This window comes from Cydia pomonella, chromosome 1, assembly GCF_033807575.1.
Source record: "Cydia pomonella isolate Wapato2018A chromosome 1, ilCydPomo1, whole genome shotgun sequence".
NCBI lineage: Eukaryota > Metazoa > Arthropoda > Insecta > Lepidoptera > Tortricidae > Cydia > Cydia pomonella.
In genome coordinates, this window is record NC_084703.1 from 3,921,188 (window position 1) to 3,935,416 (window position 14,229).

Consider the following 14,229-nt stretch of genomic DNA (forward strand, 5'->3'; position numbering starts at 1 on the left):
TTACTAAGATATTTACTGTTCTTCGGAACTTATGTACGAAATATCATTTGATATTTACCAGCCGCTTTTCGATGAAGGAAAACATCGTGAGGAAACCGGACTAATCCCAACAAGGCCTAGTTTACCCTCTGGGTTGGAAGGGCAGATGGCAGTCGCTTTCGTAAAAATTAGTGCCTACGCCAAATCTTGGGATTAGTTGTCAAGCGGACCCCAGGCTCCCATGAGCCGTGGCAAAATGCCGGACAACGCGAGGAAGAAGAAGAAGATTTACTGTTCTTAAAAGAATGCATGCTGTTTCAATATTTTTAACAATACTTTCATTTAGATAAAGGTTTATACTATAACCATTCTTAGCCAATATTGCCGTTTTTTCTTTCGCTTTCGTTCTTTTGTTGGTATACGGGACCAGAATACCGGTTTGAAGTTGAACTGCCAATCTGATACGATCCAAACTATTTTTTATAATTCCATGTACTAATGATAGTACACTATTATAAGTCCCCTGCGTCTTTGCTCCAAAGTTTTGAGATGTCGACATCGACCATTACCAAGATGAAGCGAAGGAGAATAAATATTATGGATAATTTCTATATGCTCAAGTACTTCATACCGGGTTTTTAGCAGAAAATCGTAATTTAGCAAAAGTGAACAGAGAGAGCAATTAATAAAACGAAATATGACGATAAAAAAATTTAATCATCATTAACCGAGTTATCGATGGATCTATGACACTTTGGAGCTACAACAGTTCTGTACTTATTGTTTCCTAAATTTCAAAAGAGTCGTGGCATGCGTTTCTTCCCGCATGCTCTTAGTCTTTGTCTTTATTCATTATGAAGTACCTCGGTCACTCATAAGTTTTTCAGCAATTGTTAAGCATTGCAGAACATCACAATATTCAAAATGTTTCAAATATTCCTGCTAAGCTTCGCCGTCATCTCCTCAGCCGACAAAATGAGCCCCTTCATAGTAGGAGGCAACGAGGTTTCAATAAAGAACTGGCCCTTCGTTGCCTTCGTACAAATAACTGGAAGCTATGTGCCTGCGGCGTGTGGGGGCTCTCTCCTGAGCTCGCAAACTGTGCTCACAGCAGCTCACTGTCTAGACGACTTAAGCAATAAAAAGAAAGTGAAAGGGTGAGTCAGTAATTTTGCGACTAGTTTCTCTTCTTTTACCAATTAGATTTGATTTTTTCTAGACAGACAAAACATCAGCAAACTACTATTTCAGTGTCCAATTCAGGATTTTCATGGGCCACACATTAATCACACGAGCGAAACTGACGCGAAGTGTCTTAGACTATGAGACACACAGGAACTACTCACCTGTTGATAGGATCCCGCAATTTGACATCGGAATCATGTTCCTGTCGAGACCTGTCCAATTCGGGCCCGAAGTTAAAAAGGCGATTTTACAACGGAAGTTTAATGCCAATATTGACAAGAAGTTGGCGGTGGCTGGGTGGGGTAGAGTAAGTAGGATTGAATTACGAACTTTTAATCTAAATGTCGCTGTCGCAACGAACTCCATAGCAACAGCGATGACGTCCACCGTCACGTCACCGGACCACCAGCGACCAGTTAACCAGCGATCCGGCTCGAAGGACCATATGTTGCGTCTAGTGCCTAATTCGTGTAGTACGTTGAATCTAGGAGATCCAGACTGTTGAATAAAACTATAGTGGACTGTAAACACTATTTTAATTACTGGTAGTTACAAAGATATTTTACAATTAATTTCGAAGCGATGCGATATGTGTGCGTTCCGCGAGTCGTTATTTCGATTCTGGCCGTTCCTCCGCGGACCGGCCCCGAGCCCCGTCGCTGGCTAACCGGTCCGGTGACGTGGTGGTGGATATCTTCGTTGTTGCTGTGGAGTTAATTCGATGCGGCGGCGGGCTTGTCACCAACACTGCATGTGTTTGTTCGCTTTTATCTTTTGGCCGTTGAAACTGATGTTGGTGAATGAGTTCATAAGACCAAGCGCATAACGCAATCATTACACTGCTCTTGTATCCTAGGCTCTCAAAAGGAATACTATAAAACATTTAGTTACAAACCCCTGATCAAGCTAAAGAGTATATAACAGGGACTGCATAACCGAAAAATAACGATACATTTATATAACGGTATGACGTCATACCGGTTTAATCCGAACCATTTAGATAGCCGAATAAATTTATTTCACCACCGATAAATAACGGTACCGCAATTTTTTCGAGTATCTTAACCGCTTTCATAAAGGTACCCTATCAGCTTAGGCGTCGTGCCATCTCGCCCGCGCCTTACGCCAACTTGGTTCCTATTGGATGAAGCTGTCTATGTAAGTGTAAGCCCGTAAGCCCTTTTGATTCTATTTAATACTATCAGTTTAGCTATAATAACGGTTAATGTATATACTGGAAAAATACCGGTACCGTTATTTAAAAACGGTAGCGATACCTTTATACTGGGGCCGCGCGGCCTAACCGTTATAATGTATCGGTATCGTAATTTTATACCGTTATACCGTAAACGAAATCAGTCCCTGGTATATAATAAAGAGTGGATATAACAAAATACATCAGAGAAACGCAAAGATAAATGGTGAGGTCCTAACCTGATCCCTAGCTAAATTTCCAACATTATTATGTCGGATTTCAGACAGATACATACAAATTTGGTGATATCAGCAAGAGGCTAAAAGCGGTCATGGTGAAGCTGGAAACGAATAATATATGTAAACGTCTGACGGGAGTCATCTGCACCCAACATTTTAAAGAATTTCCATACACGTGCGTAAACACTATATCTAATCCATCACAATTCACATGGATAAACTAACTCTTCCCAATTGTGGATAACATTTGTTTTATGATTGATTTTTTTTTCTAGCGGGGACTCTGGTGGCCCTATGGTAAATGCCAATAACCTTCTGCAACTTGGTATAGTCTCTTTTCGACTTATGAAGACGGGGACATCAGGCTTTACCAGCATACCGTATTACTGGGATTGGATCAATAAGACACAACTCAAATTGTTCGAAAGATTTTGCAAAACGGGAAAGTAAACTATAGATTTAACGTTTTTCTCAGACTGTCAAGAAATTTCGTGGTGATTTCTTCGTTTTTTTTGAGCTTATAGTTTATATATTCCAATTTAACTTCATGCAGCTAAGCCGGTCCGTAAACATATCGCCGCCGCAAAATATCTAAGTATGTCAAAAAATCAGAAATAATTTGTATTGTAAGCACCTTCGGGTTTACCTTTTAGTTCCAGAGAAAATCATACATATTTTTCGAAAAACAAATTATAATAAACTTTTTTATTGGATCAAATTCACTTACATTCATGTTGCTATATAATTACAGCCAAATAAGGCTCTTTCAATAAAAAACTAACAATTTAAAAACCGAGTTTATATTTCTATGAGCCGATTTTCAGACCATTGTGCGCCGGTGTTCTGACTGCCGCTCGAGAAACCACCTCTGACGGCAACCTTCGATATAAGCAGAAAATCAGCAGAATGGCGTTGACAGTACTGTATGCCTCTGCCTATTTCCCTGCTCACAGTCTTAAACGAACGATAAATATTACTGGAAACGATGCTCGAGACGTGGACACAGGGCTCACATTCACAATCTTGACCAGCATACCAGAATACTGAGACTGGATAATGGGGGACGCAACAAAAGTTGTTTCGGAATTTATGCGGAAAAGGAAAGTAAAATGGTTAAACGTGAACCCAGATCCTCATTTATTTTTCCTGTGTCTGATAATTTTCCTCGGTCGAGTACGTAGGTATCCATACTGCAGCCGAATATGATAACATTTACTTTATATGTTATAAGTAGACAAAATACATTGAAAACTCATACGTAGATATCTTTAAAAGGGTTTATTTGGTCGATTTAGAGTTTGGAGGTAAATTATTACTTGGCGAATTACTGTGATGTAATGGTTCCTAAAAAGGTACATGCATGCTATTTTAATATTTAAATAATATTATTTAAGGCATAAAGGCAATCATAGCCAATATATAGCCTTTTCATTTTTATGACAGAATCCGGGAAAGGAATATTGGTTTGGACTGTCACTCTGAAGCAACCCAGCATATTTTAAATGTCGCCATGTACTAATGATAGTTTGATTAGGAGTCTTTGCTTCAAAGTGTTGAAATATCGACGTCGGCCATTTTCAAGACGAAGTAGAAAGATAATTTCCATATTCTCAAATATTAAATGCAGGGATTTCAGTAAAAACTTGTGATTAAGCAAAACTGAAATTAATGACACGAAATATGACGATAATTTTTTTAATCATCATTAACTGAGTTATCGATTGATTTATGACACTTTGGAACTACAACAATACTGTACTTATTTTACCCAAAATTTCAAAATAGTCGTGGCCCTCGTGGCATGCGTTTGGTCACTTATTCTAATGTTTGTGTTTATTCACTATGATGTACCTCGGTCACTCATAAAGTTCTTTAACAATTTTTAAGCATTGCAGATCATCAAAATATTTCAAATGCGCAAATATTCCTGCTGAGCTTCGTCGTCAGCGCATCAGCTGCCAAATCCCCTTCATAGTGGGAGGCAATGAGGTTTCAATAACGAACTGGCCCTTTATTGCCTTCGTACAAATAACTGGCCCTAAAACTGCAACGTGGGGGGTCTCTAATCAGCTCACAATCTGTGCTGACAGCAGCCCATTGTGTAGATGATTTCACCAAGAAAAAAAAAGAAAGGGTGAGTCATTATTTTATGATTTATTTTTAAAAGATATTGATTTAGTTTTAGATGTTTCATTGACTATGCTAAGTTAGACAATAATTTAACTAAAATACACGAGTACACAAATGTAGCCAGGAATAAAGAAATCTTCAATGCTTGCAAATAATTAACACGACGCGAGTCTTATGTCACACGTGTTAACAATGGTCATAACTCATATGATCCAAGAAAACCAATAGAAAAGCACCGGTGGCCTAGCGGTAAGAGCGCGCCACTTGATCCTGAGGTTGTGGGTTCAAACCCCCGCTCATACCAATGAGTTTTTCGAAACTTATGTACGAAATATCATTTGATATTTAATTTACCAGTCGCTTTTCGGTGAATGAGAACATCGTGGGGAAACCGGACTAATCCCAATAAGGCCTAGTTATTCTGGGTTGGAAGGTCATATGGCAGTCGGTTTCGTGGAAACTAGTACCTAATTCTAGGGATTCGTTGCCAAGCGTCAGATCTTTAAAAGAGGTACTATTCCACCACACATTGTTTTGTTAGATCTAAAAATATGTGGGCAGCGTTTTCTCTAAAATACTCTATGTACCTGTATTGGTTTTTTGACATCTTTAACAATCTCATGCAATCGTAATAATTTCTACAAAAAATAGCATTGTATTTTGTTTAAAACTTATTGTGTTTTATTACTTACTACTTTATTTATTACAAGCTTTTATTTAACTTGCCCTGATAGTATATGTATGTATGTTAGTTAGTGTGGGTCAAATCTTTCTGATTGAGCTGGCTTGACGTAGTATCCGCACCGTATCCAAGACTACCGCGTTCTGCGTCTGACCCTTGATCCAGCCATCTAGCGAGAGTCTCTCTACTAGGTGTTGGTCGAGACTCTTCGCTACGAAACTGCTCGTTGAAACGAATATCGGGACAATGATCGTTGAATCAACATTCCACATGGTGGTTATTTCTTATGCCAAGTCTAGGTACTTGATGGACTTGTCCTCGGCTTTCACGAGATTCTCATCATGGGGGATGGTGACAACAGCACGGCCCGACGCTGCGATCGGTCTATCAGCACGATGTCAGGCTTATTGGCTACAATAGTCCTGTCAGTGATGACAGATCGATCCCTAGGGCCACGGCTAGACTGGGGATAATTGTCCCACGACACGTATCGCTAGCGACGTCGGGTGAAGTGCCGCGACGTTGCCGGACTTCGCTCGACATGTCGAGCGACAGTCCATCATATGCATGTAAAAACTAGGTGGTTATTGTAGTACTTACGGCATTTCGTGGTCCAAAAGGCCGTATAGAAGACCAAATTACAATATATCAGTGCGAGCGAGATGGACTGCGATAGAATCCACGCAGTCGCTAACGTAAACGTCAAATGTCAACTCATGGTAGCCGTTCAGCTCAAAAAGCTGTCTTTATCGCATTGCCCAATAATTATTACTAATTTTATCGTCATGGCGATCGTTAAATAACTTTTTTGTGGTAAATTGTAATTAATTTTTCAATTATCCAGAAATTAAACGACTTTTTTCCTTAAATGACTGATTGAATGTCTTTATAAACAAATCATACTCTTGCAAAAGTATGAGTCATGGAATGGTGATTTAGTAAATTGTATAAACACTTATAATTCCGGTATGTGTTACTTATATTATAAGCAGGGCAAAAATGACACACCACAAATTTAAATATCTAATCTATTGACGCGTAGAAAATGAATAATGTTACGTAAAACAATGTATTATTTAATGAATTAACAATCTATTATTTAGTTAAGTCACAATAAGATGTGAGTCAGTTAGTCGTTTTTCTACTGGTTGTCAATAATCAATGCGTTGATATTTGAAATATATCATTGATATGAGCGGACTAAAATAGCACCGTAGATATCTTTTCTTAAAGGGGCCACTGATTAACAGTCCGCCGGACGCTATCGGCCTGTCAGTTAGAACAAAAAGTTGACATTTCCGAATAACTAACAGGCCGATACCATCCGGCGGACTGTTAATCAGAGGGCCCCTTTAGTCTGTGACGCCAGTCAGCTATCTTTTAAATATCAACAACTTTTTCAGTCTGATCCAAATCGCCCCGGTCTACCCAATATCAAAAACGCTATACTTTGCAGGTAATATGAACTTCAAAATATTACTAATCCTTCTTCCGACCTTTTCATCGGCAAAATCCAAGATGGATGCATTTATAGTAGGCGGGAGAGAGGTGTCCATAGATCTCTGGCCTTTCATCGCGTTTATCGAATCAACCAATAGCCGTATGATGGTTGCGGTGTGCGGGGGATCTCTTCTAAGTTCACAGACTGTTTTAACAGCTGCACATTGTTTGGACGATATCACGGATAACAAAAGGGAAATGGATGAGTAAGTGTGTGTATTTTGTAAAGTCTCATGTCGTGGAAATCTAAAGGAATTCACTGCAAGTCATATTATAACTCCAGACAGGTTAGAGGCGTTCCAAAATTGAAGCGCTTAAATTGTACTAGAGTTGCCCGGCGTACGATACATATATTTACAGTACATATGGTGCTACTTTACCGCACTACTGCGAAAATTAGCATATTACGTTACTGTGTCGAACATTTAAAGGGCCATATGTACTGTAAAACGTTGTACGATACATGTGCGAACAGGTAATTCGCAACTCGTGTCGATTTAAAACACTCTCTTCGGTGGTGTTTTAATTTATCGCCACTCGTTTCGAATTTCCTATTTTTCGCACTTGTGTCGTAATGTACTATTATCGTACATGTACGGTCAAGGAATTTAATTTCCTACCCATTTCGTACCTTGTCACAGTGACAAACAACATGAAACTCGTACTATTGTCACTGTGACAAGGTACGAAATGGGTAGGAAATTAAATTCTTTGACTGTACGATAATTTGGGCTCTGGTACGATGTACTTTCGAACGAGCATTATCGTACACAAAACTACGATAATTTCAGCCCCTGGTCGATGCCACCCAAAAAGCCTAGTATTTGAAGCAAAATATGCCACTTTCCCTCAGAAATAGGCTAAAATTAGCATCTTTTGTAGAAATTTTCTGTAAACCTTTTGGATCTGTCACAAGAATACGCAAATGTAAAACTTATTTTTGCGCAATCTAGACGAAAATATTATTATATATACTGATATTAGACTGTAAAGGAAATAATTTAAGCAGATAATATGGAAAAAAAGATGAGTACTTAATTATTTTATTATAAAGAAACTACTGGAACAAATGTTAGCACTAAAATATATTTTACAGTACATATGGGGCTACTTTATAGCACTAGTGCGAGAAGTAGCATATTATGTTACTGTGTCGAACATTTAAAGGGCCATATGTACTGTAAAACGTTGTACGATACATGTGCGAATAGGTAATTCGCAACTCGTGTCGATTTAAAACACTCCCTTCGGTCGTGTTTTAATTTATCGCCACTCGTTTCGAATTTCCTATTTTTCGCACTTGTATCGTAATGTACTATTTAGCTTGACTTGTAAAAACACGGAACTAAAGAATTTATTTTAATGTGAAACGATTAGCTATTTAGTTTTTATTGTTTTAGTGCACATCTCTATTTCGCATTTTCAAATACTCAAAAGTTATCTGGAAGAGATCACTCTTTCGCGATAAGATCCCTTATTATTTACCTCTGCTTTTAATATTTTTTAATATGTAATCGATATCTTAGGTATATCGAAAGTCGGCAAATGACAAATCCCTAATGACAATTGAAACTAGTCCGGTCACTCCAAAAATATCGATACGAAAAACGTGCCAAAGATGTATACACGACCTTATGTAAATAATATATGGACATATTGAGGTAATGTATAAATTTTTTTGGCACTTTTTTCGTATCGATATTTTCAGACGTGACTGTACCTATAACATAGAGTATGTACGAAGTATAATATGAAGGAAACTCACAGTCACCTTTTTGTTATTTCTTTGTGGCAAACCAGCATACGGCCCGCTTGATGATATGCAGTCTCCGTAGCCTATGGACGCCTGCAACTCCAGAGGAATTCATGCCCGTTGCCTACTCTAACGACTCGACACCCTCATTGAACTCTGGCAACCTTCCTCAACAGCAGGAACACAACACTATAAATAGGGTCTAGTGTTATTGGGTTGCGGTTTTCTGTAAGGTACTGCCCCAGTTGGGCTCTGCTCTAGATCTGGAATGACATACGCTGTGCTGTGCCCTACCACGCAAAGCGAGATTACATTCACAATGCCCATACCTCTTTTTTGGACGTAGTTTAAGGACATACCCTGGTCCAGCATCTAACTGGAACATCCCATTTTTCAGTTATCACTTCACAATATACATGGGTCACTCCGCTTACCACAAAGCCTCCATAGCTCGCAGAGTGAAAGACTACGAGACACCACCACAATACGACCCTGACAACGAAGACGTGGTAGCAGACATAGGTGTCATGTTCCTTCATTTTCCGGTCAAGTTTCTGCCCAATGTGAAGAAGGTTATACTGTTTGATCGCCGATTTCGTTTGAGGAGGGATAGGCTTATGGTGGTTGCCGGTTGGGGTAAGGTAAGCTTCATTTATAATTTTTTAAGTCATTTACGACCGGTCTGGCCTAGTGTGATGAGCACAGCAAATATCTGTTCTCATCACACAAATAAATGCCCGTTCTTGTCGTTTTAACATAAGAATTCCTTGGACACTCAACCCCATACCGTTCAATAGGTCAATACTCTGGGTCTTTGTTGAATCGTCTGTGAGCTAGATTTAGAGGGCATTGGCTTAAACAACTTGATGTTTACCATCGTGGATGATCTTCAACTATTATCAAAATAATATTGGAAGATCGTAATATTAAACAAAATCTGTGAACCGTTGCTATTAGGGCCGATACAGATGGACCGCAGTTAACGATTGACGTTGCAGTCGGCGTGCAGTTCCCATACAAATTGCACTCGGATTACATTCCACCTGCACCGGCCCATAGTGATTGTTGATCTAGATTTTTCTATCGCAAAGTTACCAATGCCAGATAACTGATACTACATCGACTAAATTCCTGGTACAACAGGTATTTGAAGACACGTCTACATTATCATTGTTTCATGAGTATTGCGAAGAAATTGCCTTTCAGTAATGGTATCAACAGCATACCAGGTAGTGTTGGAAATTAGTTATTTGCAACTTTCTTCAACAGGTATCAAGTTTTTGATAGAATCATTATTGGCATTCACCTTATTTTTTTTATTATTATTTGTTAATTCATCATTCATTTTTCCACGGCTCACGGGAACCTGGGGTCCGCTTGAACACTAATCCCCAGAACTGGCGTAGGGACTAGTTTTTACTAAAGCGACTGCCATCTGACCTTCCAACCTAGAGGGTAAACTAGGCCTTATTGGGATTAGTCCGGTTTCCTCACGATGTTTTCCTTCTCCGAAAAGCGACTGGTAAATATCAAATGATATTTCGAACATAAGTTCCGAATGGTACAAGCGGGTTTGAACCCGCGACCTCCGTATTTAAAGACGCACGCTCTTACCGCTAGGCTACCAGCGCTCTTGATTATCTGAGAATTCTTACAAAAAATGTTTTTAGTATAAAATTTTCGTGCGCGTCATCGTGGATGACACCAACTATAGTTTTTATACATAAAAAAAACTGTTGCAGCAAAATTACTCAGTGGCGTGCCTATTGGTATATTGTACGGTATTTTGGATTTCAGACTGCTCCCGGTGAGAAAAGCTCAACAAGTCTCATACTTAAGGCCGTCAGAATGGTAGCAATATCTGCCAAAGCTTGCAAGCGCCAGATCCCATTCATAGATGTCAATTTGGTGGTGTGTACTGCGCCATCCGCGGAATACGCTTACAGGTAATATAATCATAATACTACCTATTTCAGCCTATATAAGTCCCACTGATTGGCACAGGGCTCATGGGCGAAAGGGCTATGGCTATAGTCTCCACGCTAGCCCAATGCGGGTTGAGGATTACAAATACACCTTTGAATTTCTTCGCAAACGTATCCAGGTTTCCTTACGATGTTTTTCCTTAACCTTCGATGTTTCACATAGGAAACACCCATGACTCAGGTACAAATATCTGTTTTCATCACACAAATAAATGCCCTTACCGGGATTCCAACCCGGGGCCATCGGCTTCGTGGGCAGGGTCAATTCCCACTAGACCAGATCGGTCGTCAATGGTATACTCCTGCTTTCTCTCTAATATCTCATCTTTCTGTCTTCTAATATAAAACAATCACAGATTTCGTTATGAGTATGTTGGAAAGTTGGAATTGCTTTTAAGTCAAAAAATCAACACGGTTTAACGGGCGATTTTAAGACGAAATATTGGTATTACTTTATTTAGAGCCGATGTCGTCCAAGCGTGTATTTATATGGACATTATTATAAGTAATAATAAATATTAAATTATATTTCACTTGTACCATCAAAACTAACAAATGTGTCTAATTGTATAAGTACTCAACGTTATATCGGTGATTTCCAGTCCTGTAGGATTAATATGGTCGGCTCTTTATCACTTGTCACCATGCCTGTCACGTTCTAACAAGTAAGTGCGAAAGTGACGCATAGCATGATAGGTGTTAAAAATGTGACCATGATACCGCTGCTGAATCATGAGAATGAGTTTTGAAAATCCTCATAATAAAAAGACTTGATATCATAACATAGGGTTCTTATGTTTAAAAATATTAATGACTTGTCTCATAACAGTTAGTTATGTCTTCGACCGTCGACATAAAGATTAAAGACATAATAGTAACAAGATTAATTATAAACTGAAATAAATGTACCCAACTCGGTCATCGTGTTACTAGAGCCAAATATACCTTTTCGCCGCCATTAACTTGATATAAAGTCAGTACATTTCGTGCCCCACACGCCACGACTTGATATCAAGAGGGCCTACCTCGAACCACGTTCGACGTGTTGCCTCTCTGTCGCACTCATAAATTCGTACGTAAGTGTGACAGGGAGGCAACACGTCTAACCTAGGCCTAGGCCTAGGCATTCCGGTTCTATTTAAATTTAAAATTTACTAGTAGTTTTGCGTGTATGTAATAGTAGTTTATGTGACTGTTACATAATAAAAGGCATACACGAGTATGGGTTTAAGAAAGGAACGAGTGTTTTAATGCCTAATTATGTACAGTTACATACACTATTTTATCTACACACATATTATAAACTTTCTATGATATGTTCACTAACCCAAATTACAGCCAACGTTGAGCATCTTTGCTCTCTTGGCGGAACTCACGGATTGTGGTGGCGTCACCGAAATATTTTTATCGCTCATTTTACACGCACCTCTTGCAATTGTTACTTTAAAAACAACAAAACATATTCATTTTATACTTAAAACTAATTAAAAGATGTACGTCACGTCAAATGGCGGTAAATGAAAACTTTTTTTCACGCATGTCACGCATTCGTAGTTTTTTTTTAATTCACAGACAAACTAGAGTCGGGGGCCAATTTCCATATCGTTCGATACAAACTAAAATGCGAGATATGTCAAAATTGTAGCAATTGACATTTCATTTCGAACAAAAAGGCATCTCGACTGATATTAGAATAGAGGTCAAATCGAATTGCTTTTTTTTCCGAGATGTTCCAAATTTGAATGTAACCACATCGATTTTGATGTAGTTATGAAGCAATTACAACATCATCACAGATAAGAAATTTGTTGCAACAAAACAGATTATCGTAATGTTGGCCATTATTTACGGATTTTGGAGGCATCATAGAGGGTTTACGATATGTGTGTAGATAAAACGTACAATTGTTGGTGCAATAGTAGTTATTTGTTTTGCAAGGGGGCAAAGTCATTGTTTAACCGCTCGTGCCGATATTGATACCCGAGCAAGCGAAAGATTCCAAAATTGAGCAGTTGGTTCGAGAAGTGGAATCTTGAGCGTCGCGAGGGTTTCAAGGCACGAGGGTTAAACAAAATTTGCCTCCGAGTGAAACACAAAATTTTTCACCACACCAACGCGAGCAAAATACTAACTATGGAATAATAACAAATAAAACTAAATCAAATCCAAATGAACGTAATAAGTAACATTAAAAATCATCATTTAAAATTCAATTCTACCATCTAACATAAGAAAACAACTGAAAATTTGGATTTGATTACTTTGCCCCACATGTGGATAAAATGCAATTTTCTCATTCGTTTTTGTACAATTAAGAGGACCTTTACTAGGTGTGGTGAAAAGAATATTTACTAACTTACTTACTTACTAAGTCTAGGCACTTGCTGGCCTTGTTCTCTGCTTCCACAGGATTCCCATCATGAGGGACGTGACGTTGACGTGCCATATTATTATCATTTATTATTTTTCAGTGGAGACTCCGGCGGGCCACTGGTGAAACGTGCTAGCCACTACCAGATAGGTATAGTGTCCTTCCGTCACGAGGATAGCGGCGTGACTGTGTTCACCAGCGTGCCTGAATATTACGACTGGATAAACGAAACGCAGTTCACGCTTTACAAGACACATTGCAAGAAATAAATAAGTTTTAAGTCGAGTTGTTTATCTAAAGCCCGATTCTGATTTTAACACAGATGAACTTTTTATTAAATGAAAATATTTTCAACTCACAATCACTAGCATATTTGATCTTGATTCTAAAAAAAATATCCCAAAAATGTGTATGAAATTTTAAGTTTCCACTACGTCACGTAAAAAGTAAATAATAGTTTCACACTAAAACGTGACGTAATGGAACTGACATTTTTTTTAAAGCTAGGATGAAGAATGCTGTCAATTCTGAGTAAAATGAGCCCAGGAATGAATTAGAAAATGCCCAGATTCATGCAGTATATTAATAATACTAAAACAACCATAGTGACAACCAAATTCACTTTAAATTAAGAATTTATATCGTCATAACAAGTTTAATTTCAAGAAAACTTGTCTTTTTTCAGTATCAATATTGATACTTCAAATCCCGGTAAGGGCATTTATTTGTGTGATGAGCACAGATATTTGTTCCTGAATCATGGGTGTTTTCTATGTTTTTGAGTATTTATAAATATTTATGTATTATATTTATCATTGTCTTACTATCCACAACACAAGCTTTATGGAGCTTACTTTGGGGCTTGGTCAATTTGTGTCATAATGTCCTATAATATTAACTATTTATTTATTAATTTCATGTTAAGAAACTAAAGTGTTATGGATTTGATCTTTTTATTGTCGAAAGTGACATCTCTGGACCAGTAAAAGCACAAAATCCTAGTTTCAGGCCATAAAGTGACCTAAATTAATTGAAACATTTTGTTTTGTATTACATTTATTTCAGAGAGTAATTCTTACAGCTCTCGCCAACACACTTACACGAGTGAAACTAAAACTTATTATCGTAACACCATGAAATCAATTAAAGTAAAACTTAAAGATACCCCGATTTCATTATTAATATTGCATCCATTGTCGCCAATCTTTCA

The 14,229-nt window shown here is 38.2% G+C and overlaps 3 protein-coding genes across 3 annotated transcripts in view; 2 read left to right on the top strand and 1 right to left on the bottom strand.

Annotated features, from left to right (window-relative positions):
* LOC133526576 (alpha-1,3-mannosyl-glycoprotein 4-beta-N-acetylglucosaminyltransferase A-like) overlaps window positions 1–14,229 on the bottom strand; it is a 108,565-nt gene that overhangs the window by 60,897 nt on the left and 33,439 nt on the right. The gene's annotated exons all lie outside the window — the stretch shown is intronic.
* On the top strand, window positions 662–3,384 carry LOC133529580 (chymotrypsin-1-like). Its single transcript, XM_061867329.1, has 4 exons — window positions 662–1,136; window positions 1,231–1,471; window positions 2,643–2,773; window positions 2,874–3,384. The coding sequence occupies exons 1-4, from the start codon at window positions 904–906 to the stop codon at window positions 3,046–3,048; spliced, it is 780 nt and encodes a 259-aa protein (XP_061723313.1). The 5' UTR covers window positions 662–903; the 3' UTR covers window positions 3,049–3,384.
* On the top strand, window positions 5,523–13,304 carry LOC133526656 (mast cell protease 4-like). Its single transcript, XM_061863350.1, has 5 exons — window positions 5,523–6,376; window positions 6,867–7,116; window positions 9,061–9,304; window positions 10,461–10,609; window positions 13,120–13,304. The coding sequence occupies exons 2-5, from the start codon at window positions 6,872–6,874 to the stop codon at window positions 13,286–13,288; spliced, it is 807 nt and encodes a 268-aa protein (XP_061719334.1). The 5' UTR covers window positions 5,523–6,376; window positions 6,867–6,871; the 3' UTR covers window positions 13,289–13,304.